General features: G+C 42.2%; 1 protein-coding gene across 1 annotated transcript in view; it reads right to left on the reverse strand.

Moving 5' to 3' along the window:
• The window catches only part of LOC138581043 (sulfotransferase 1 family member D1-like), a 193,292-nt gene that overhangs the window by 18,068 nt on the left and 151,325 nt on the right, over positions 1-23,899 (reverse strand). Inside the window, exons 3-4 of the mRNA XM_069652071.1 lie at positions 16,495-16,620; positions 71-168 (exon numbers count right to left, since the gene is read on the reverse strand). Of these exons, the coding sequence (XP_069508172.1) occupies positions 71-168; positions 16,495-16,620 (224 nt within the window). The remainder of the gene's footprint in view (positions 1-70; positions 169-16,494; positions 16,621-23,899) is intronic.

Genomic DNA, 23,899 nt, shown 5'->3' on the forward strand with positions numbered 1-23,899 from the left:
TCGAGATTTTCTGATTCAGTATTTTGGTACACTACCGTTCTCCCCACTCCGTCAGCCCCATGCCTGGTACCTTGCAGTTGTTCTCCCAGAAGGTCTTTGGCATCAGCTGCACAGGTAGGTGGGACTTGATGAACCTGGGAGATGGGGTGTCCACCAAGAGCTCGGTCCCTGATAAATGAAAGGCACAGAGTATAAAACAGTTCAATTTATTAATACAGCTTGTGTAGATATTTGTGATTAATTTGCATGTTTCAAGTTCTCCTCCTAGTAAGACAGTTCAAGGGATTATTTTGTCCACTTCAGGCATCTGTGTGCAGCCTGCAGATTTAAGGTCCCATTTACAGTGATATACTTGAGCGGCTCAATACAGACACCGCAGAGATCTGTGGACCCCCTGAACCAAATCTCGTTGGGAAAACGAAGCAGCCTTTTTTTGCTCTTTATTTTGTTAACAGAAAAGTCATCTAATAGGGTGCTTGCTAGATTTGGAGCAAGCCCAATTTCCTGTATTGCCGGCACAGCGGCTGAAACAAGAATCAGCAAATCAGTTTCACCAGTTTGCGTTATCCCATCTTACACAAGAAGTAAAACTGATGTGCTCGGTTATACATATTACACGGCCTGCGGTAGCGGCCGTGTACTTGTGGTTAAGTTGCTAAAGCTATAGGAAGAGCACTTTTTGGATGGCTTATAACTTCGCTCTCCCTGGATGAAACCTCACCAAACATTGCAAAAAAGTATATGGCCCGCTTTGAATTTTTATGGCAAGTTTGGTGAGATTTCATCAAGGGTGGGGCAAAGCAATAGGGGGGGGAGGGCCAAAATCTTTTTTTTCCCCATAGACTGAATGGAAAAAACTTTGCTTTTGCCTACAGCCCAAACCGCTGAATGGATTTTCACCAAATTTGCGACAGGAGTGGCGGTTTTGTCCCGAAAGAGTGCTTTTGTAAATTTGGTGAAAATCCGTCCAGTATATTTTTTTTAAACAGGCAAAATGTAGGTCAAAATAATTAGTGATACCTGGCTCCGCTCCGCGGACCCATTTCACTGTTCGGTCCGCAGACAGGCATATGATTGGTCTAGAGGGTGACGTGGTGTCCACAGACATCGGATGTGCCCACTGATTGGATGGTGAAAAGCGTGAAGTGCGTCAGATTTTTGGAAACGCCTGCCATGGTGGATTCATAGACTTCAGCTGATATCTACAGACATCAAAAACATATAAAAAACACATTACGCTTGTCAAACTTATCAAACAATCTCTGGGGAGGTGAGGGGTGATGTGGATGGGATATGATATGGCTATATGAAGCTAAAAAATTGGTGTTTTTCACCATAAAAGTCTGAAAACGGTTCAGATGTTCGCGAATAGACCTGTGAAGTTCGGGGACACTTCAGATGTTCGGGAGCAGTTCTTGGATGGCTTATAACTTTAGCACCACTCAATGAAACTGTATGAAATTATGGAGTTTGGTGGTATTCTGTGAAGAGGGGGCAAAATTAGAGGGGGGTCCCACAATATTGTAAAGATTTATAAATGTGGTGCCATTTGACAAATCTGAACAAGGGAGCTAAATTAAAGGGGTCTCAATATTTTTAGATGGCTTATAACTTTTTTGCTGTTTGACGAATGTGTGCACAAGTTTTCAGAAAGATTATAGACCTAACCTTGAATGTTTGTGTAAAGTCTGAATTGATTCTGTCAAGTTGGGGGCTAAGTTATATGACTATTGTATGTACATACATTTTGACACTTTTGAAAAAATAAAAACATGGGCGGATTTCAAGCAAACTTGTGTAAAGAGCATTGGCAAGGACCTGAAAACATGGTTTTGCAAATGTGCCTGTGTTTTATTTTTGACAAGTGACATAATGGTGTTAAAGTGGCCATGTCCACCTGGGACCGGCTATGTGATAAAGTTATTCGAAAGTAGGATAGGCTTGAAAGGGAAAAGAAATATGCTTGTGGTAATATGGTCATAGGGTTCTAACTTCGCCTTCTGCAGGCTGCCATGGAAAGGGAAGAAGGGATCTGTACTGAGCCCTGTCTTCTTTTTACATGGTGGCCATCTTGGAGAAGGATTTTCCTTCCTACAGCGGGACGATAACTTGGGCTGCTGGACCGTTATCCAGTCACTGGAACGGGGGATGAACGCCACATTATTCCCATAAGAATGACACAAAATGCAAATGGAAATGTTGGAAAACGTATTGCGTCTAAGTACGGTCACGTGGCACTGTCCGGAAGGTCCACAACGACGTCAGACGTTCGCTTACGTCGACGGAAGCAAAAACAGTGGAAAAGTATAGAAGTGTTGAAAATGATGCTAGAAGGTGGGAAAGGGCAGAATTTTAAGGTGAAACGTTATAAATTGGACACAAACGTTGCTATATTGGGTTAACTATGATATTAGTAAGTTGTAGGAAAATAACATGCACTGGTAAAACCTATGGAATTCTCTGAAAAAAACGTTGCTAAAGAGACGTTATGGTTAAGTTGCACAAATAAAAAGCTATGAAATTCAATGAAAAAACTTTGTTAAAGGGACGTTATGGTTAAGTTGCACTAGTAAAACATATGAAATTCATGGGAATGGGGATTAACGAAATTCCACCCCCAGAATTACTGGGTTACTGGGGTTGTAATGCCCCAGTTATTCCAGCAATCACACAGGCGGTAATTCACTACGAGTCCGGCAGCAGCTTGCCGGTTATTCCAGCACTGCTACCGCCAGATGCGTAATGAGGCCTATTTTTCCACTGACAAAGGGATAGTGTGTTCCACTCCAGGCATAGACTACATACATGTAAGAGAATTCATATTAGTATTTACCGGGCCAAAATGCATTACAGGGGTTTCCTTTAGACCCAGAAGTATTTTTGGATGTAATAAATAATATGTTGACATGGCTTCCTAGACTGGTAAGTACATTATTGAGAATACCTGACAAATTCTTGTTTAGTTCAGAAATACCTATAGATGATGAAGGACAGGTTATTCCCCTAGAGCTAGAAGCAGCATTGGTAAGAGAAGAAAGGGTGGTGGTTCATGGGACAGATGATGAGGGAAGAGGACGGAGAACAGTAATAGTGGTGAAGGAATAGACTAACCGACCTGACAGATGAAGAATTGTTCAGAGATGATTCATCAGATGATGAATTAGTATTTTTCATAAGTCTCACATATTGGATTAAAGTTGAGGATAGGGAAATACCATAGAGAATGGCATTTGTGAAAAAGAAACAGTAATCTTTCCAGGAAGATTTAGAAAAGGTGCCAAGCATATTATGAACCAGAAGTCTATATGATGTGGGTCTATTGGGCGAAGCAGGAGCAGTTAAAATAAAACTGAAACCAGGAGCAATTTTGCCAAAGCAAAACAGTACCCCTTGTTCAGAGAAACAGATGAAGGCATATTTGAAACCAATTCCACTTTAATACAGCAGGGAATTTCGGTGCCATCAGAATCCCCATGTAACACGGCTGTGTACCCAGTGAAGAAAGCAACAGGGGGGTCATGGAGATTTATTCAGGATCTACGCACTCTAAACAATATTGTTGAAGCAGAGTTTCTGCTAGTTCCGACTCCAGCTACAATATTATGTAACATCCCAGGTAAAGTCAAATATTTTACAGGCATGGATTTTACGAATGCTTTCTTTTCAATTCCCCTTCATGAAGACTCACAAGAGGTGACCTCATTTTCATATAGAAACCAGCACTGGAAACATACAAGATTACCTCGGGGGTACTGTGAGTCCCCATCAATTTTTAATTCTGTTCTTCCGATGGACCTATGAAATAGACAAATTGAGAGCACAATAATTCAGTACTTTGATGAAATATCAATGTGCTGTGAGACAGAAGATAGGTGTGGAAAAGATTCAGTTCACCTAATGACAGTACTAGCAGAAAAAGGATACGAGGTAGAAAAAGAGAAATTACAATATATTGCCAGGAAGAGGTCCTGTACATAGAACAGTTGATCCCTCAAGAAGGGAGAAAAGTGACATCCGAGAGAGCAGAAGCAATCATGAAAACTCCAACACGGGACAGTGGCCTTCATTACAACCCCGGTGTTGTAACGAGTCCGCCATGGTGGAATGGGAAAATACTGCCCCATTCCAAGGTTGGCGGGGCGGTATTTCCCCATTTCACCATGGCCCTTCCCCATTCCCATTTTTGCCCCATAGGGCTCAATGGGACTAGGGAAGGCGCTAAGTACGGTACCGCAAATTGCGGTACCGTAATTAGCACCGAGGTCCCTTTGCGGCACACTACTTTAACGGCTGGTAAAACCAGCCATTAAGGTCGGGTCCCGCAAAGGGACCTCGTAATCAGGCGTTAAGGGTTTAATGGCGCCGACACCTGTTACGGCGCCGTTAAACCCTTAACGCCAGGGTCGTAATGACCCCCAGTGAGGGAAATGCAACAATTTGTAGGCCTATGTAATTATTGCAGGGACTGGGTGTTTGGTTACAGTACATATATAATCAACCACTTTTAAAAGAATTCAAGGACGCAGAGATTTGTAAAAGTAAAATAATATGGACCGATGAGATGACTGAAGGATTTGAAGAATTATAAAGGGCAATCTGTACAGCCCCTATGTTAGGGATTCCAGACTATAATGAGGAGTTTTACTTATTCTCACATTCAAATGGAGAAGTGATGGCAGCAGTACTCACACAGAAAACAACATGTGGACATGAACATAAACCATTAGCTTACTATAGTGGGAGTTTAGACTCAGTAATGAAAGGACATTATCCATGTGAACAAGCATTAGCTGTGGCTGCTTTCGTGATTGAAAAAGCTGCAAGTATTACAATGGGATGTTCAATGACATTATTTGTTGAACATTCCTCATTCGCCATTTTGGAAAAAATTAAAAGCACATTGACTGCACAGAGTGCATCAGGGTACAAAATTATTATTTCAAACCCAGCAATCAAACATTTTAGATGTAGAATAGTGAATATAGCTACATTTATAGCAGAACCAGTAGGGGAGCAAGACTATATACATGACTGCACAAGGTATACTGAGTTCTATGATGACATGCCCCACGTTAGAGAATATGATCATGGAGGGGGGAAATTCTATTCATTGATGGTTCTTCAAAAATTGACCAAATTACAGGAGAAAGACATACTGGATCAGCAGTACTGAAGTTAAACTGTGATGGTGAATTTGAAGTAGTGACAAGTGCAAGATTGCCTTCACATTGCTAATCCCAGGCTGCAGAATTAGTGGCACTGATCACTGCACTTCAGAGATTTGAGGATGAGGAAGTGACAGTGTATTCTGACTCCGCCTATGTGACATCAACCGTTCACACAGGTTTTTCAAGTTGGAAACGGAGGGGCTTCCTCTGTGGAAACAGCACAACAGTGCAGCATGCTTCTCTATTGGGCAAGCTTATTAAGGTACTAAAGCTTCCATTGGCTATCGCCGTGGTGAAGTGTGCAGCCCAAACTAAAAGGGCAGACACGATTGCTCATGGTTTCCAAATATTTCTAATTTTGAAGTAGATTTTAAGCAAATGTCAGAACTATGCATATTGATGAAAGAAGGTTTCAATATGTTATCTATTGTACAGTTCATTGAGTTACAAGGTCGAGCTTCAAAGGACCATGAATTATGGAAGACAAAGGGGTGTTCTTTATCACCCATTGAGGCTCTATGGAGTCAGGATACCACTGGAAAGCCAGTTATGCCTCTAGAATTATTCAAAGTTGTGCTGGATCAGCGTCACTATCCTGTGCATACAACCAGAGAGAATCTTGCTGCCATGATTGCAGAAGACTCATTTTCACCCAATTTATTAGAACACGTTGCACAGTTTATTGTGAACTGCATTGTTTGCCAGAGGTTCACAGCACGGCACGCCTTGCGAACAGTGAGAGGAGCAATCCCCAGACCCAATGGTCCTTTTCAGCATCTACAAATAGATTATGTGGATATGTTGCAAGTATGCAATGTTTACAGATATATGTTAGTGGTAGTATGCCCCTTGTCCACCTTTATTCTGCATGTGCTGCCAAGTTTCTCGTCCATGAGGTGTTTGCTAGATGGGGTGTGTGTGAAGTCCTCTGGTCTGTTAATGGGCCGCATTTTGTAAACTAATCGTTTGAACATATAACTCTCACATTAGACATAAATCAAAGGTTTTCATCTGCCCATCACCCACAGGCAAATGGTATTTATGAGGGGCTAAACAGACTCCTTAAAGAAAGGATAGGTAAGATTAAAATAACTTTGGAGAAGGGATGGCTGCACTGCCTACCCCTGCATTGTTTGCTCTGAGAAGTCAGCCTGGCTAAGATCATCATCGACTCCTTATGAGTTGGTGACTGACGCTGCATGAGAGTACCCCTTGGTCCTCCCACTTGAATAAGAACTGATGCCCATAGTGTAGCAAAAACTTTAGGGGATGAGATGCATGATTATTTAACAAATAGTACCCCTAGTATTTCTTTTATTCCTCAACAGATCAAAAATCTAAGGGAATGTCGAAGAGGATTGATGAAGACAGTCAAACAGTTGATCCTATTGACTTGCTAAAGCAACCTAGTTTGTACCCAGGGGACCAAGTGCTTGTGAAGAGCTTTGTACGCACTTGGAATAATCCCTGTTTTGAGGGACTGTACCTAGTAGCTACAACTGCTGTGAAACTTGAATGAATATAGCCTGACTGCACTTGAATGACGTAAAGCTTTACAAAGTAGAGTTCTGACCCTTCCTGCCCCCGCTGAAAGTGAAACAAGAGAAGATGGTCCAAGTATGCAGACCAGATCAGCAACCAAGACCCAACAAAGAACGGATAAAGAAAAAACTATTTGAACTTTCTGTTTTTCCCAAGTTTGTTGGGAAGTAGCTGAACCTTGCAGCATTTACAGACATTCTATTTAGGTTAAAATAGACAGTTGATCAACAAAGAACATGAAGATTGCACACAACACTTTATGTAGCCTGAAATGTTACACACATTTCAGTATGCTGTTTTCATATACATACTCCAATCTTATCCATGTTTAGTGAGACAACACGTTGATGTTGTCACATCTTTGGGAAATCCTAAAAACAGCCCTATTATTTTAAGAATCATCATTGCAATCATATTACAATTCTTGTTCTAAATGTGTAGTTGAAAAAAGTGACAGAAATTACACGTTAAATTAAAGAAAATGGGAATCTTACATTATGTAAGATACACATTGCTAGCATGAAGACAAGTTACTATACAGGATAAAGTTTAAAACATGAACATTCTTGCAATACTTCTTGTAGTTACATTTTGGACAATGTGCTCTCTTTACTTTCTCATACTTGTAACATTTTGGCAAATTATTTTTATAATACCGATGGAGGATTTTGCAATGAGACATCTATTTCAATTCCTAGCAAAAGCACAAGTGATATTTTCCCTGAGATTTCCAAACAAATTATCTGACTTAAGAGGGATGCTGGGGAAGATCATGAGGGTATGAATTCATACCTTGATAATTCGGCCTATTTAAAGAATAACATGTAGTACCAGCACATGAAGGAAGTGGGGAGGAGATTGTCAGATGAGAGCTGTTATGCATGTTCTCTCATCCCTTATGCCATGAGCGCCGTCAGAACATTAATTACAAGAGAAATACATATCCATGATGCGAAGTGTCTCAGCCATCTAGAAGCATGCACAAAAGGACAATTTGAAGAAAGATGGCCAACCCTACGATGGATGTGAAAAGAAATATTGCATATGAAAATGGTTACAGAACAATGAAGAAACTTGGAAAAAGAATTAGATTAGAAAATTAAAATGCTTATATATTCATTCGGTGGTATGACTGGAGAACCTATAAGGACGGTTGAACAAAAGAGACTGGCTTATGGAGATGTATGGGAAACACCAGGAATGCCAGAATGCTGGGAGAAGCATCAGCTATTGCTATATGGCCGAGTTGCCACCAGTACAGGATGAGAAGACGTAATGTTAGCATGCAGTACACACTTATTAATAGTAGCACCAGTACATTTAGTGCAAATAGAGAATGATGAATGCCCAAAGGAATGGGCTAAGTATTCAAAATTATAAACATGGGTTGAAAATGAAGGAGGACCTCTGTCCATAACACCAATGAAGAATGCAGCACTGTGTTTGAGAAACAGGGGACTGACAACAGATGGAGAAAATAAAGGATGTAAGCAAATAATTGATGTTCCAGGAATGAGTTGAGGAACTGTCATGTTAATAGACCACTAGTGGGCCTTTGGATCCAAAGCTTATATGTAGCTACTAACAATTGGGAGGAATATGTTCTATAGTGATCATACATGTTCCTGAGTTGGTAATCCTCATCTGACAGAAGAGAGAGCACTACTTTTCGGCAAACTCAATAGAAGCATACCATGACATTCCAGAGGAGCACAAATTGTTCAGTGAAACAACAGTGATATTTACAGCTATATTTATGCAAGGAATTCAAACTTCAGTGAACGGCAAATGTTTACAAATCACGAGGTGTGAACTGCTACAGGCAATTAACATGACAATAAAAGGTTTCAATGCGATCAGAGAAGAATTGAGGGCCATCAGGCTTAAGACTCTCCAGAACATGTATGTCCTGGACTTGATTACAGCAATAGAAGGAGGCGTGTGTGCCAAGATCGGGCCTTCTTGCTGTGGTTACAACCTGCCCATGATGGAGAAAATGGAACCTTGATAGAAGCAATAACTATGCTGTTGACCCTGCATACAAAAAGGGTCAAAGAAGTAGATGAAACTGAAGATGAACATTGGTTTTCGTCTTTGTTCTCATGGGTTCCAACCAGGATGGCAAAGTGAAGACACCCAGGAATCCTTCATTTGCTTGAATTGCTTCTGATTTAGCAGTATTAAAAGTAAGAACAAGTCTACACCTACAGGAAAACCCAAGGATCCAAAACAGAGGTCAATAATTGATCTATTATTTCCAAGAGGATCTGACACTGCAACAGACTATGGTTCAAGCAAGCAAAAGAGGTCTTCTGATGATACCTCGAGTGGCAGTTGAAGCACAGCTGTACATGTTGTCCAGGTATCTGGTCAATCCATCGAACACCAAAGCATCTAATACCAAAGCATCTAATTATAGGAAATGAAATTCCATTGCATTGAATAGCCATTTTGTTGTATATAATTCAATGGATCCATCGAAATTAGTGGGGTGAGGGTTAGGGTTGGGGGTAGGGTTAGATTAGGGGTTAGATTAGGGTTAGGGATTAGGGTTGGGGCTAGGGTTAGATTAAGGGTTACATTAGGGTTAGGGTTAGGGTTGGGGGTTAGGGTTAGATTAAGGGTCACATTAGAGTTAAGGTTAGGGTTGGGGCTAGGGTTAGATTAAGGGTTAAATTAGGGTTAGGGTTGGGGCTAGGGTTAGGGTTTGGGTTGGGGCTAGGGTTAGGGTTGGGGCTAGGGTTAGATTAAGGGTTACATTGGGGTTAGAGTGTGGGGGGACTGGAAGGGGGAGCCCCCCAATATACAAAATAAAACATTAAAACGTTACACGGAGCTGGCCAGTGCCGAAATTCCAGCACTGGACAGCTCCATGTAACGTTTTAACGTTACAAACAATTCTATCTTTTACATGTAAAAGTGCATTTCCATTGAAACCAGTCCATGTATATTTTCGATGGACTGGTTTAGATGGAAATGCACTTTTCCATGTTAAAGATAGACTGTCGATTCTTTGGCATACAATACATTTTATTAGATTCTTTGGTATGTCGTTCCTTTTTTTTTACAACGGAATGACTATGAACCATTGTCCAACCATCGGCCAGAATATTAACTCTTGCTGGAAGCGGTTATGCTTTTTCAGGTGCAGACATTGCACCAACATCCACATATGCTGATATTGGTCCAAGATCTTCACATGTGGACACTTTGCCTTGAGTTCCTGCTTCATTGGCTGACATAGCTTCTCCTTCATTCGCACTGGACACTAAAGTCTTGTTCAGGTGCAGACATTGGTGTGATGGTTTCGGTCGATGCTGATCTAAGCAATACTTTATCTTTCCTGGATAATGCTGAATGTTCTTTCAATCCTGATATTGAGGATTGTTCTTCCCTTGTTGGCATGTTTGAGGATCCCCCCTCTGTTGCTTGTTCTCCTGACATTTCATTCCACGGGGAGAGTACAAGCAGCTCATGGTTGCAGAGTGATGAGAGTATGCAGATACTTCAAGCTGAGCAGGGCATTCAGAGAAGATCTCCATCTTAGATGACAATGTGGTGAATGATCTGTCACCAAATCAATACAGTGAACCTGTACAGTCGAAACCTCTTAGATACCCTATAACTGCTTCTCATAAATTTAATGGAGAATACAAAACATAGCCTTGGCTCGAGTGTTCAGTTCTGAAAGATAAAGTATACTGCTTTGCATGCAGACATTTTGGTTCTACTTCCGGAGCAGGGGGGCGTGTGCATGGAAATGTTCAATTTGTTGACATTGGCTTCAGTAAATGGAAAAAGATAGGTTGTGGTTTAAAGAAACATTCAGCATCTGGGCAGCATAAATCTTTGGTTGTAGCTTGGACAAACTTTAAGCGTGTACAACAGACTACAGACCCTCAACAGTCCATTGTTTCCATGCTAGAAAAGGTCAGAGACCAAGAGATTGAAGAGAATCGTAAATTTGTGCTGCAGTTCCTAAAGGTTGTATGTTTCTTGGGTCATCAAGGGCTTGCCTTCTGGTCCATAGAAGAATCGAAACATTCCCACAAAAAGGGGAACTTCATAGAAATATTGCATTTGCTGTCTGATAATAATGAACTTCATAAAGTCAAAATGGGTATAAAATATGGGCACTACACATCTGCCGAGTATCAAACTGACATGATCTCAGTTGTGGCAAATCTTGTATGTGAGAATATTGTTGGGACAGTGAGAAAGAACTTTGCAGTTTTGATTGATGAAACCAAAGACATTTCACATAAAGAGCATCTGAGGTTTGTGATCCGGTGTGTAGATAAAGATGGGAACATTCAGGAAAAAGCCATGGGATGTTACCACATGGAGAAGTTGAATACCTCCAGTTTAGCTGCATTCCATTGATGATTCTGTACGCAAAGCTGGCCTTGACTAGAAGAACTGTGTGGCACAATGCTATGATGGGGCATCAGTTTTGAGTGGCTATTTCAATGGAGTGCAGCCAAAATCAAACAAATTGTTCCACAGGCTATTTATATTCACTGTCATGCACATCGCTGAAACCTTGCGTTACTGCAAACTATAACTAGCATACAAACAGTAAAAGATTTTTTCTCAACTTTGCAGGCTGTTTATGAGTTCCTTTCGCAAAGTTTCCTTCGACACAAACTCTTTGTAAAACCTCAAAAAGGAAGTGGTCTGATAGTATACGAATTAGAAAGACTTGCTGGCACTAGGTGGTTTTATTGGTACACTAGTGTTAAAAAGATAGATTCGATTTGAGACTATTGTTGTTGTTCTCAATGCAATAGAATCACAACAACGTGACAAGCAGTCTAGTTCAGACGCCAGAGGACTTCTCCGAAATATTTAGAGCTTTGAGTTTTTGCTAACTTTGCTAAGTATTGAAGCAATCCTGCAAAAGATGAATGTATTATCTGAAGAACTTCAAAGAAAGGATCTTAATTTGCCAAAGGCGATTGAACTAATTCTAGTGGCGAGAACTGACCTTGTCAACCTTCGATAAGAATGTCATTGGATGCAAATCATCAATGATGCAAGGGGATTGGCAGATACATTTGCTATTGAAACAGTTGAAGCACACAACTGAAGAGCTTTGCCATTAAGGTAGCACCAACTGAGCATCAAACTAGCAGAATACTTAGTTGGTTCTACTGTGGGGAAGAGACCTGCCCATTATGAGCACTGTGAGGATAGAATGTCACTGAATGAACGGTTAAAGCAAGAAGGGTTTTCTCCACCTTAGACAGGTTTGGCAGTGAGTTGGATGCTCATGTTACAGATAACATGGGACTTATCAAGGCTGCCGACATGTTCTATCTAAGTGCTACGAATTTCTTGGACTCCTCACCTGCAGATGTCCTTGCTGAGCACTACCTAGGGGCCCAAGCAAATTACGTTAACTTGCATTCAGGGTTGCCACTGAAAGAAGCTTTTTATCTGACAAGACTATGGCAGGTATTCCCGCTGTCATGTACTATCTTCATACATCGTCAGAAGGATTTTCGGAGGTCCTAAACCTATTGAATCTGGTCCTTGCGTTGCCGATTACAACTGCAACAAATGAGAGGTTCTTCTCCTGTTTGAAAAGAGTTCAAAACTATTTGCGAAATAGATGTGGAGACAAGAGACTTTGGGCCTCATTACACGGTAGGCGGTAACCATATTAGTGCCATGGTTGCCGCCGGTATTTTACCGTGTCCGCCTTGGTGGATGGCGGAATTACCGCCCTACTCCAAGATGAGCGGGGGCGGTAATTCCCCATTCACCAAGGCACTTCCCCATTCCCATTTTTGCCCCCATAGGGCTCAATGGGAATGGGGAAGGCGCTAATTACGGTACCGCAAATTGCGGTACCGTAATTAGCACCAAGGTCCCTTTGCGGCACCCTACTTTAACGGCTGGTAAAACCAGCCGTTAAGGTCGGGTCCTGCAAAGGCAACTCGTAGTAAGGCGGTAAGGGTTTACCGGTACCGGTGCCATTACCGGTACCGGTAAACCCTTACCGCCTAACGTGTAATGAGGCCCTTAGTGATTTGCTAACTTGCGGCACAGGAGGTATCCTCTGAAAAGAGGAACCATTATCTTCTTTGACACTGTGCTAGTTTATAGCAAACTTTCCAGTTACGCCCTTCTTTTCAAGTCACGCAGACCTAATCAGCACCACATTGGGCCTCATTCCGAGGCTGGCGCTAAGGGATTACCGGCACCGGTAAGGACACCGGCGCCGGTGATCCCTTTGCACCCTATTCCGAGGTCCCTTTGCGGGTCCCGCTAAGGCTGCCTGGTTTTACCAGGCGGCCTTAGCGGGAGCCGCAAAGGGTCCAGGGAGCAAATAACGGTACCGAAAATTGCAGTACCATTATTTGCACCTTCCCCATTCCCATTTGAGCCCTATGGGGGCTCAAATGGGAATGGGGAATGGTATTTTCAATGGGGACTTTCCGGTCTTGCAAAGGTCCGACTAGACCGGTAAGTCCCCATTGAATGAGGGCGGACTCTGTACCGTTATTGGAGGCAGCCATGGCGCTATTAGCGCCATGGCAGCCTCCAATCTCGGAATGAAGCCCATACAGTCTTCAAAACCATCTGCTACCATCCTGGACTACCAGCCTCTTCTCACCATAAAGTCACCCATGCTACATCGCTGATGCACTACAACAGTTTCTGTGTATACCATCAAAACATTGTTGAGTTTTGTCAGCATCGTATTGTTTACCAGTGTGCTAAGCAACAATGGAACATTAAATCCGAAAAATCCCAAGTAAGAAAGGAACCATACAGACTTACAGCCAGCCATGTGTGGCCTCAAAATGGCAGCATCTGCCTCACTGCCAGCCTACTACTGATTTTCAATCCAAGCAACAGCGAGACATCCAATCAGTGTGTTCCTGTGAAGGCAGACATGCACTACTAGCAGCACAGCCAAAAGCATCTTCCAAACTCCCAGTCTCTATATTTCCAGACACCCAGGGAATGAGTAGCCTCCATCAGCATCTTCTTGCCAAGTCAGCAACATACTGTACCAAAGTCACAGAGTTTTGTGTCATGAAAACATTTGCTATCCTGCCTGCCTCTTCAAGATATCTAGTCCATAAAGCAATGATGGCCCATCTAAGCAGCATCTCCCTTTTAAGCCAGTCACCAGCTGCTAGAGTTCTGTCATCAAAATAGCATCTGCCACGCTGTCAGCATCATCTTGATTCATAGTCAACCAAGCAATGATGAGACACACCCAGTCAGTGTCTTAGGTTAAAACCAGCCAGGCACCATCTGCATCACAGCAGGTGTTCTATGACATCAACACAGCACCTGGCATACTGGCAGTCTCTTCTCTGCCAAACACCTGCAGCTCCACAACCAGAGTTATGTGTCTTGATCTGTTGCCATTGAACACTCACAGCCCTCCTCTGTGGTTTACGGTCACCTAAGCAGCAAACTGCATTCCAGTCAGATTCTTTGCCTTCAATGAAGACAGGCATGCACCATTTTATTCCACTGCCCAACTCTTTTGCCATTGAAACAGCAGCACTGGACAAGTCTGTCAAGCCATTGTTCTGGTCAATCTGGTAAGAAACGACATTTTAAGCCTTATGATCAGAATAGTGAAGGAAGAGCAACTGTGGGGCATTATATAAAAATCTATATAATAGTGCTAATTGTTGGAATGTGCATCTCTAAGGAGAGGTACGGGGTGTAGAGGATAATGAACACTTAGGAACATAAACCTAGGCATATAAAGGGTGTTGGTGAATGTGGGATTGATGCAAAATGCAGCCAAGAATTCCTTTTTCGTTATTTATGGGGACATAAGTCATGAGGCCTTTGGTACTGACGTTTGCATCACTCAGTAATACACTGTATGTCTAACACTTTTTGAACTATTCTGTTTTCAGCCAAAATCACACAAGAACAAGTGTTACACCAGAAAACTCACGAGAGTACAAGAAAGAAGATGGAGCCTTGATTTCCGTTTTCTGGATGTGAGTATAATACCTACCCATCCTTCAAATGTGTGCTGGGCATGGCAGATTTGCAGGCAGAGTACTGCAGGCACTATCCTTTTCAGATTTTGGGTAAGGATGTAGCAAACAGAAAAGGAAAAATAGGAGGAGAACTGACTGTGGAACATCTACAAATAAGAACAGCTGATCCGCTGAACATCCCAAACTGTGAATTCCTTGTCCTGCTGTGACTTCAGAACTGCAAACAAACTTCACAGTCAAACTCATCTATAGGCCCCTGGCCTACGACGCAACCTTGCTAGACACGTTTGTAGAAGCAGTCACTAACATGGTCATTAAACAAACCCTATCATTCTCTGCGACTTTGACATATGGTTCGAAGAAGAGAATGCAACCTCTCAGAAAACACTAACTAAACAGCTTGAGACAATACAACTAGGACACATGGTGAAAGGAGCCACGCACACAGTGGGCCACACCCTAGATACAATCTTTGCCAATAGAAATCTGACCACAACAGCGCCTCAAATCCACATATCTTGCTGCAACCACCTCATTATACTGTTCTTTTGTCCAAATACCATCAAAACATCCAACAAGCCCCAAAGTAACCCCTCAATCTGGAAAAAAACTGGTGAATCGTGAAATGCAGTGACCTGGATGAAAAACTAGGCTGCTCAAAGCCATCAATCACCACCCTGAACGCAACGGACATAGATAAAAGAACAGACATAATCCTGAACTGGGAAAGGCATTGCACTTAAATGAACTCTTGGGGTGGGAAATGTATCACATTTGGAAGGATTGTTGGGTGCAGGAAATGTATTGCCACTAAACAACCTTACTAAAAACTCACCTTTCTGCATACACACCCTGAAACTCTGAATTAAACACAACCACTCGTCTACTGCACCACAAACTGCATGTACTTCACAACACTGACATGTAAACAAGTCATGATGGCTTCTCACCAAAAACACACCAACGCCCAGTGATCGGTTTCTCTGAACTGAAGCTGCCAACAGCACAATCAAAGCTCTCTTGCTGTCCTCCCTCTCAATCCAACTAGCAAACCCTGCAACCCTCCTTCCTTTGCAGACCCTCCAGAGCGTTACAAGACAAATTAACATTAACAATCTATAAAAACTGTGTACAAACATCAGTATCACATGTGTGTAAGGAATCTTTAGAAGGGTCTGTAGCATTTATCTGTAAAATAGTTTAAGAAAGAGTGAATAACTTAGGAAATGCATATTTAGTCAGAAAATTGTGAAGTTTTCTTTAGAAAAATTTACAGAATTAATTTAAAAAATGTGCTTAATTCCTTGAAAATTCTTTTCAGCAATCTTTAGAAAAATTGCAATGAATTCTTTAGTAATTGTAGACAAAAATAGTGAAGAATTGTTCCAAATAAATGCATTCAACTCTTTAAAAAATGAGCTCACATGTCTATAGAAAAAGGGTGCATGATGAACTCATTCTTTGGCAGAATGCATGTGGAAGACTTTAGACAAATGAGTAGAAATGGATTAAATGATGGATAAATTCATAAGAATTTCAGAGTTCTTTAGAAAGAGCACTCAACTATGTAGAATTTCATACTAAAGTATTTATAAAAAAGATGCCAAATATATTAGAAAGTATGAAGAATTGTTAAGAAATTATTTGCCGTTTACTTCAGAATAGTATAAACAACAGTTTTAAAAAGTCTCCCAGATTTTTAAGCAAAGTTTTGAAAAATTACTTAGATACATTTCTTGTAAAACTCTAAGTATCATCAGCAGAGAATGACTGTGTCTTCAATCAGGTTCAGGACCTACCTGTTGGAACTCCTGGGACCGCAAACTCCAGGAAAGGGACACGCATGTAGATGGGATCTCGATTGGCTTTTTCCAAATCACCATCATTAAGAATCAAATCCACTATTTCACTGGTCCAAGTGGTGCCTGTAAGGAAAACAAATACAGCTTAGATATCAGTTCTGTAAATGTAGGGTCAGCAGTATATCCCCTTGTAGAAATTAAACCCTTACGGGAACCCTGAGGCATAGCAAGAGACCTGAAAAGAACCATCTGGTCAAACATTGCAACAGATGCATTGGAGTAATCCCATGCTGAAAGGAAAGACAGAGCTAAACACTATATAGTTGGAAAAGGCGATGGCGAATATCTGCAAATCTTTATTTTATTTAAAGTTTATATTTCTGCAATATTATTCCCCATGTGATGAAGAGTGTCCTTTCAGTCCCCCCTATGGCTAAGCACTGTGAATGTTCCCCTGATCAAGATTCAAGTTTATTGAAAGCGATTGATATACAGTTTATGCAAACCATACAATCAATATCACACATTGTAATTACACTAAGAAGATAAATATGTTAACACACAATATACTCATATAGGCAAAAATAAAAAATAAATCTGAAGTGAGCAAAATGCATAGCATATAAAAACATGTATAGTACTATGCAGTGCACACTGCAATAATCACTGAAATTATTGCACATGTTACACTGACTCCATTCATTTAAAACCAAAATACTATGTCACACAAACTACATTACCACCCCATACCATTCACACATAGTAAACAAAATAACAATATTAGTTGTAACCCAAATTCAATCAGTTGTAACCCAAACTATAAACAAGGTCGGCAAAGCAAACGTTTTGGTTTTTGTGTAAGCATTTGCCAGGCACTGCCCTTATAGTGCTACATGGTCATGAGATTACACATGATGTGAATACCTGGCATACTTTATTTTATTTATTGGATATTTGTAAGGTACCTATACAACAAATGGTGTCCAAGTCGCCACAAGACAAACACGTGGGGTGGGGGGGACAAGGGAGAAAGATAACAACAACGTTCCTTCTAGGCCTTGTGACCTGATGGCAGTGCCTAGAAAATGTCAATGTTGTTGGCTTTGGCACAGCTTGTGTTAACAGGAATTCAGTGCAAGGAGCAGATATAATGTCACATGTATTATAGCACCCAAAGAATACCCCAATATATCAGAAAATCAGAGTATCGGCACATGTTGTTTTTCCACACAGATTGTAGTATTATGCAGCCCAATTGTGTGTGTGTGTGTGTGTCTGCGTGTGTGTGTGTCAATACTAGTCCACTATTTCAAATCAACTGCATCCACCTCCTGCAGGCATGAGACACAATGAAAGGTATGATTTTCAGGTGTACACAGATGTCTACAGTAGGTGCATTAACCCCTGATAATAGGATTCAGCCTTAGGCTTTTTAAAAAGGCATCTGAGGGGAGAGGGGACTGTAACTAGACAATGACAAGCATAAGAACCAGTAAGCAAAAGGGGGGTTAAGTGATGGCATTTGATGGCACTCGAAGAAGGGGATGACGAGACGTTGGAATTTGAGATGGTGATTGTTAGGCAAGGTTTTCAGTTAGTAATGATAAATCCTCCTGACCTGGGTCAACCCCATAACATTTTGCTTTTACTGGTGGATTATTTTTCCTTTTTTAATTTGTTTGTATTGATTTAGGTCAATTATTCAACCTTTCAATATGGGCTACAACAACTTAAAAAATACATGAGAATAAAAATATACAAATTCTTGTCTTTGCATACTGTAAATATTTATAATCATATACAATTTGGTTTACAATTTACATTCATATAAAGAAAAAGAAGAAAAGGATAAAAAAAGAAGAAAAAAGAAAATTTACATACAAAATTAGTCTGTTTGGTCAAGTTATTCTCTCAATGTGACTAAAACAAAAGATTAGTCATGTTTTGAAATTCAATTCATTTCTCACATTTCATAATGCAGAAGACAGCGAGAGTTCAAAGTCTGCCATGTTTAATAATTTAAACTTTGCCCATATGATCTAACAGATAATATACATAGACATGTTCATGACTTCAAGACACAATCATCCATGGCTGCATATTTAACTTATTGATGTTACTATATCCAATTATACATCGTCTATCTTTTGTAGTTCAAGAGCAGACAAAAAATTCACAGTGGCTATATTGATGCCCTTAGACCGAGCAGCGACTATAATCTGCCACTTCAAATCTGGCATCACATCACAAAGATATTGATAGTAATTGGCAAAATAGATCTTCCTAATGGACACCAAACTAGGACATTGTATGATTAGATGGTATAACATTTATTGTGTGGATTGGTCATGACAAAAACAACAAATGTTCTCGCTGACTTTTATGATTCTTCGATCAGCTAATACTGGTCGAGTGGACCATAAATTAAATCTTGCGCTCATGATTGCAGATCTAATAGCAGGTGATTAACTTTTGACCAGATATGGTGTCATTATTCAAAACCGTTTGTTAATAAAACAGGTGTAATTACAGTTTTTGTACTGTAGGCAAAGTCTTTTGGTCTCTATCCAATCTGTTAGATACAATTTTTGCTTTGCCCTATCTGGGTTTGAGAGAAGAAGATTTATAGTGATGTCTGCCATGGCTAATAGACTGCAGATAGTTTTTGTCCAATCTTTAGGGAACATATGATTGGAACTGAACATGTATACAGAGACTGTGGTTAAAAGAGTTCTAGTGTTATTTGACATGAGACACTTTCTGAATAGGGCGCATAAGCGCCAATGATATACTGCACTCAAAGATATCAGTCCCAACTCATAACATACCCATGAAAATGGCACACACTGTGGGAGCTGGAGAACCTGTCGCCAAAATTTCGCTTCCAGTTTGTCAAAAAACTAATTCGGTAAGTGTTTCATGGTTTTCATCCCACATAGCAAGAAAGGGGTGCATTTTTGCTGCGTGTAATAGGTGCAAGCGGGTGATATAGAGAATTTACCATATCTTTTGAGCATGATTTTTGTTCGCGATACAGCTGCCACTATTTTCTGTTGTAGCTGCTGTTAATGACACTTATTCTGTAGTTCTATGTAAAAGCTCATGCACAAGTAAGTATATTCACATACTATCTCTATATTAGCATTCTTAATTGTCCAGTTCATTTTATTGCGACAATTGGTATTTGGGGAATACATTCATATTTTTGTTTTCTCAGATGTTATTCTCAATTGATGTTTTTCAATGTATTGTGTGAGTGTGTTGAGCAGAGCCTGGAGTCCAATTGTGGATTTAGAGATGAGGACTAGGTCATTGACACATAATAATGCAGCAACAGGTTGTCCATTCCATTTTGGAACGTCTCTGCATCTGCATTCAAACGCACTATTAATGTCATGAATGAAAAAGCTGAATAGAGCAGACGCAAGAATACACCCCTGCTTAAGACCTTTTGCTGTCTTGATTGTTGTAGACAAAAGTCCATGGAAGGTGAGTCTAATTTGTATGGAGGTGTTAGAATGTAACACAAATATGATATCACTTATGGTTGCGGGGCAGCCTGCATTGGATAACTTGGCCATTAAGCGTTTTTGGGATACTGAATCAAATGCCGAGTTGAAATCTATAAAGGCAAAATAAATGGGCTTTTTATCTGCTTGCACTTCAGTTTTTATTGCACTTAAGGTCAAAAGGTTAATTGCTGTTCACATGCCGGCTAGAAAGCCAGTCTAATTTGGATCACGTTTTTGGCACGATTCAGTCAATGCATTAAAGTCTCTTAAAACAATACGCGTGAAGATCTTTCCAGGAGCGTCTAATAACGCTATTGGCCTGTAATTATAAGGTATAGAACGATCGCCTTTTTCATAGATCGGTACTATTATCGGTTTACACCACGAAGTTGGTATATTTCGATTTAGTACGATCATTTTAAACATTAGTTCCAGGATCAGGGCCCTGTGTTTTGGGTGAGCTTTGAACATGCTGTTGCTCAGGCCTTCTGGACCAACTGCTCTCAATCGACTAGATTTAATTATTAAATCTTGTCTAACAATCACCATCAAATTCAGAATCGGCATATAACCCAGTGAAATGGTTTAACCATTGCCATTCCATTACCCCATTAATTTGGCAGCTGTTTTGTCTATTGTATTCTGTGTCATTAATCAGGGTCCACGTTTGTGCTGTGTTTTTGCTCTTTAATGGGTGTAGCATATTCTCGCTATCCTAGAGCTATCCCAGAGCTACTCTACCTCTGCTCCAATTTCTAAATCTACGTTTGGCTTGTGCAAATAGTCTTTGTTGCTCGCTGCTTGGGAGTTTTGAAATGGCCTTTCTCGGGCACCTGTATTCTGTTTTATGATTTTGTAACACAGGATCAAATTGATGTTTAAGGTAAAAACATTGTGCAAGCCCTTTCGTCATATTGTGTTTGTATCTGTTCAACACTATCAAGTAGGAAGAATTAACTTTATGCATTAATTGTTCATGCAGATCAGAATTAAACATTTGTAGGTTTTGTTCTGACCAGGGAAATCGAGTTCCAGAATTGTTGACTATTAAGGACTCTAGAGTCCATTGTGGTAGATCGAAAGGGTTTTCTGTCTCCCATATCCATGACATTGGCCCTCATTCTGAGTTTGGAGGTAAATAACGTCCCTTACCGGCATGCTGCAAATAGCGTGTCTGTTCTGGCACCAGTCCGCTAATAAAGGACTATTACGACTTCGCGGGCACGAGCTTTGCACCAGGCCGGTAAGGTACCTAGCGCCATGCCACAAAAGGCTCCCAAAAAGCCCTTAGCGGCATGAAGCTAGGTGCAGATTACACTTCCGACATAGTGCAATGCTTCATTAGCGGTGGCCATAAATAGCGAAGACCGTAATCAGCGGACACCGCTATTTACAGTCACCGCTAAATAGCCGAACCGGAAATAGCGTCATCCCACAGGAACGGGAAGGAACACAGCAGCCATCTTGAAAAACACAATCCATTTCCATCCTCAGCACACAGGACCCCTGGGAGACTGCTGATCTCCTGAAAAGTACCCCTTACAAGCCAAGAATGCCTAAAGCTCTAAAGAAGGGATCTGCCCACCTCCGAAAGGAGAGATTTTCCCAGGACGAACTGCAGATGCTTGTAGACACTTTACATGAGCATTGAGGCACAGTCTTCAGCAGCAACATGAGGAGGGAGGCAGTCCTGCATAAAAAAGAGATCTGGGCACTTGTTGCCCAGAAGGTTAGTGCAGTGGGCAACACACCCCGCACGGTTAAGGATTGTCGTAAGCGGTGGGATGATCTGCGCCTAAGGGTGCGCAACATATTATCAGTAAATCGCACCCAGGCCATGGAAACCAGAGGAGGACCAAGTTCTCCCATAAAGCTCACCCCATGGGAGGACACATGTGCAAGCATGATTGGCCCTGAGTCGATTGAAAGCGTAGGAGGAATGGAGTGTGGCGTCACGACATCTGCTGATGGAGGTGAGTGTCCAAAGTAAACACTGCTAAGCCAAATCTGATGAAAGTCAATGCCAATGTCTGTCCAAAGAGTCACGCCATGGTCGGCCACACACACACTCCATGTAAAGTATGCCGAAGCAAGTGAGCCACATGCTGATGCCTGCTGCAAGGACATATCGTACATGACACATACCACACAAAGTAGGAAATTCCACGAGGCACACAGCGTGCATAACCAAAATAGTGAGCATGTCAGACAGCACTGTTCCTGGCCAACATGAGTGACAGGGACATATGGCTGCATTCACCACCCATGTATGAAATGATGTGCCCTTCCCAACACAAATGCCTATTACCCACAATTGTGTGGATGAGCAATTGTCCCAATGTATGTATGATGCCTATCCAAATATCATTCATGCCGTCCCACTCTTCCACCCCCACAGGCAGTGAGCATGACAGCGGAGAGCAGGACACCACCTCTGCACAGGCCACACCCAGTAAGAAGTCCCAGGAGGACAGCAACCGTATGTCTACTTCCAGGGGACAAGCCAGGGGGCGCCAAGTCCCAGCAAGCAAGCCACCGCAGGGACACATAGCACCTGCACTACCAAGGCCTGTGGAGGGCACACTAGCCCCACCCCCACCCACTGTTCTGCCTGGAGACACCTGTCAGACACCCCATTCAGAGGAGTCCAGTGTGGCTGGGGAGGTGGCAGCCATGACACCCCTCACAGTGGAAGACAGCCAGGATGATATCTGGGGCACCATTGAGGATGATACATTGGATGTGGTCCACAACCCAACCCATATTGCATCCCCCCAGGTATCTACGAGCGATACCATTAACCCCAGAGCATTTTGCGCATGATGACACCCAGGGACCAATCAGTCCAGTATCCAGTGTTGGGGAGGATGAGCAGGCTGGGCATGCCAGCCACATACCCAGCACACCCACAGGTGCAGCCGCAGGACCACAGCGGGCCGACGTGCTCACTGCACTCATCCGGGAATTTGTAGAGGACAGCCGTCAGGCCACACTTGAGTGGCGTACAGAGTTGTCAGCACTGGGCCGGTCCTTCACAGACAACACCAACTGCCTCTGCGAGGAGGTCTCGGCCCTCTGGCAGGTGCTAGGGCACATTGCTGATGCCTTGCAGGCAGGTTGTCCCGCCCCACCGCCTCAGCAGGAGGTCACACCATCCTACAGCAGTTCAACCCAAACCAGCCCGCTCCGCCGGTTGGTCCATGCACTGCGCCGATGGGACATGCCACCCCCTGGCTCTGGGAGTGCAGAGTGAATGCAATGGCAGCCTCATGTAGGCATCGTTGACTCAATGGGACTTGTGTGGGGGAGTTGTAGGGGGAGGGGGATAGAGGTGAGGGTGTGTGGGGGAGTTGTAGGGGGAGGGTGAGGGGGATGAGGGTGTGTGGGGGAGTTGTGGGGAGAGTAGGAGGGGGGTGAAGGGTGAGGGTGGTGGAGGGTTTTGACACTTACGTTAATATTGTTACATTCAATACACCAGTTGTGTGAAACAGAAGACCTGAGTGGACATTCATCATTGCACATGTGTCATTTAATCATTCACAGTGCATACTGTACATTTACCCCCACACCCAATGCCCTATGTCCAAACATTATGTCACCCTCTGCTGACAAGTGTGTCAGAAATATTGTGCGATCAATGACTGCTGCACAGCACGTCCCTCCTGTGCATCGGCACCGTGATGAGGTCCTGCCACATCTTCCTCCTCCCCCTCATCATCATCAGGTGGTAGCAGTTCTATGTCAGGGGGCAGGGGCACATTCCAGCGGATGCACATATTGTGCAGCATTACACATGCCATGGTGATCTTGGCCACCTTCTCATGCTTGTAGACGAGTGCCCCACCCAACCGGCTGTGGCAGCGAAATCGTGACTTCAACAGGCCAAAGGT

The sequence above is a fragment of the Ambystoma mexicanum genome, chromosome 3p (genome assembly GCF_040938575.1).
Source record: "Ambystoma mexicanum isolate Mex_15411 chromosome 3p, UKY_AmexF1_1, whole genome shotgun sequence".
NCBI classification, from domain to species: Eukaryota; Metazoa; Chordata; class Amphibia; order Caudata; family Ambystomatidae; genus Ambystoma; species Ambystoma mexicanum.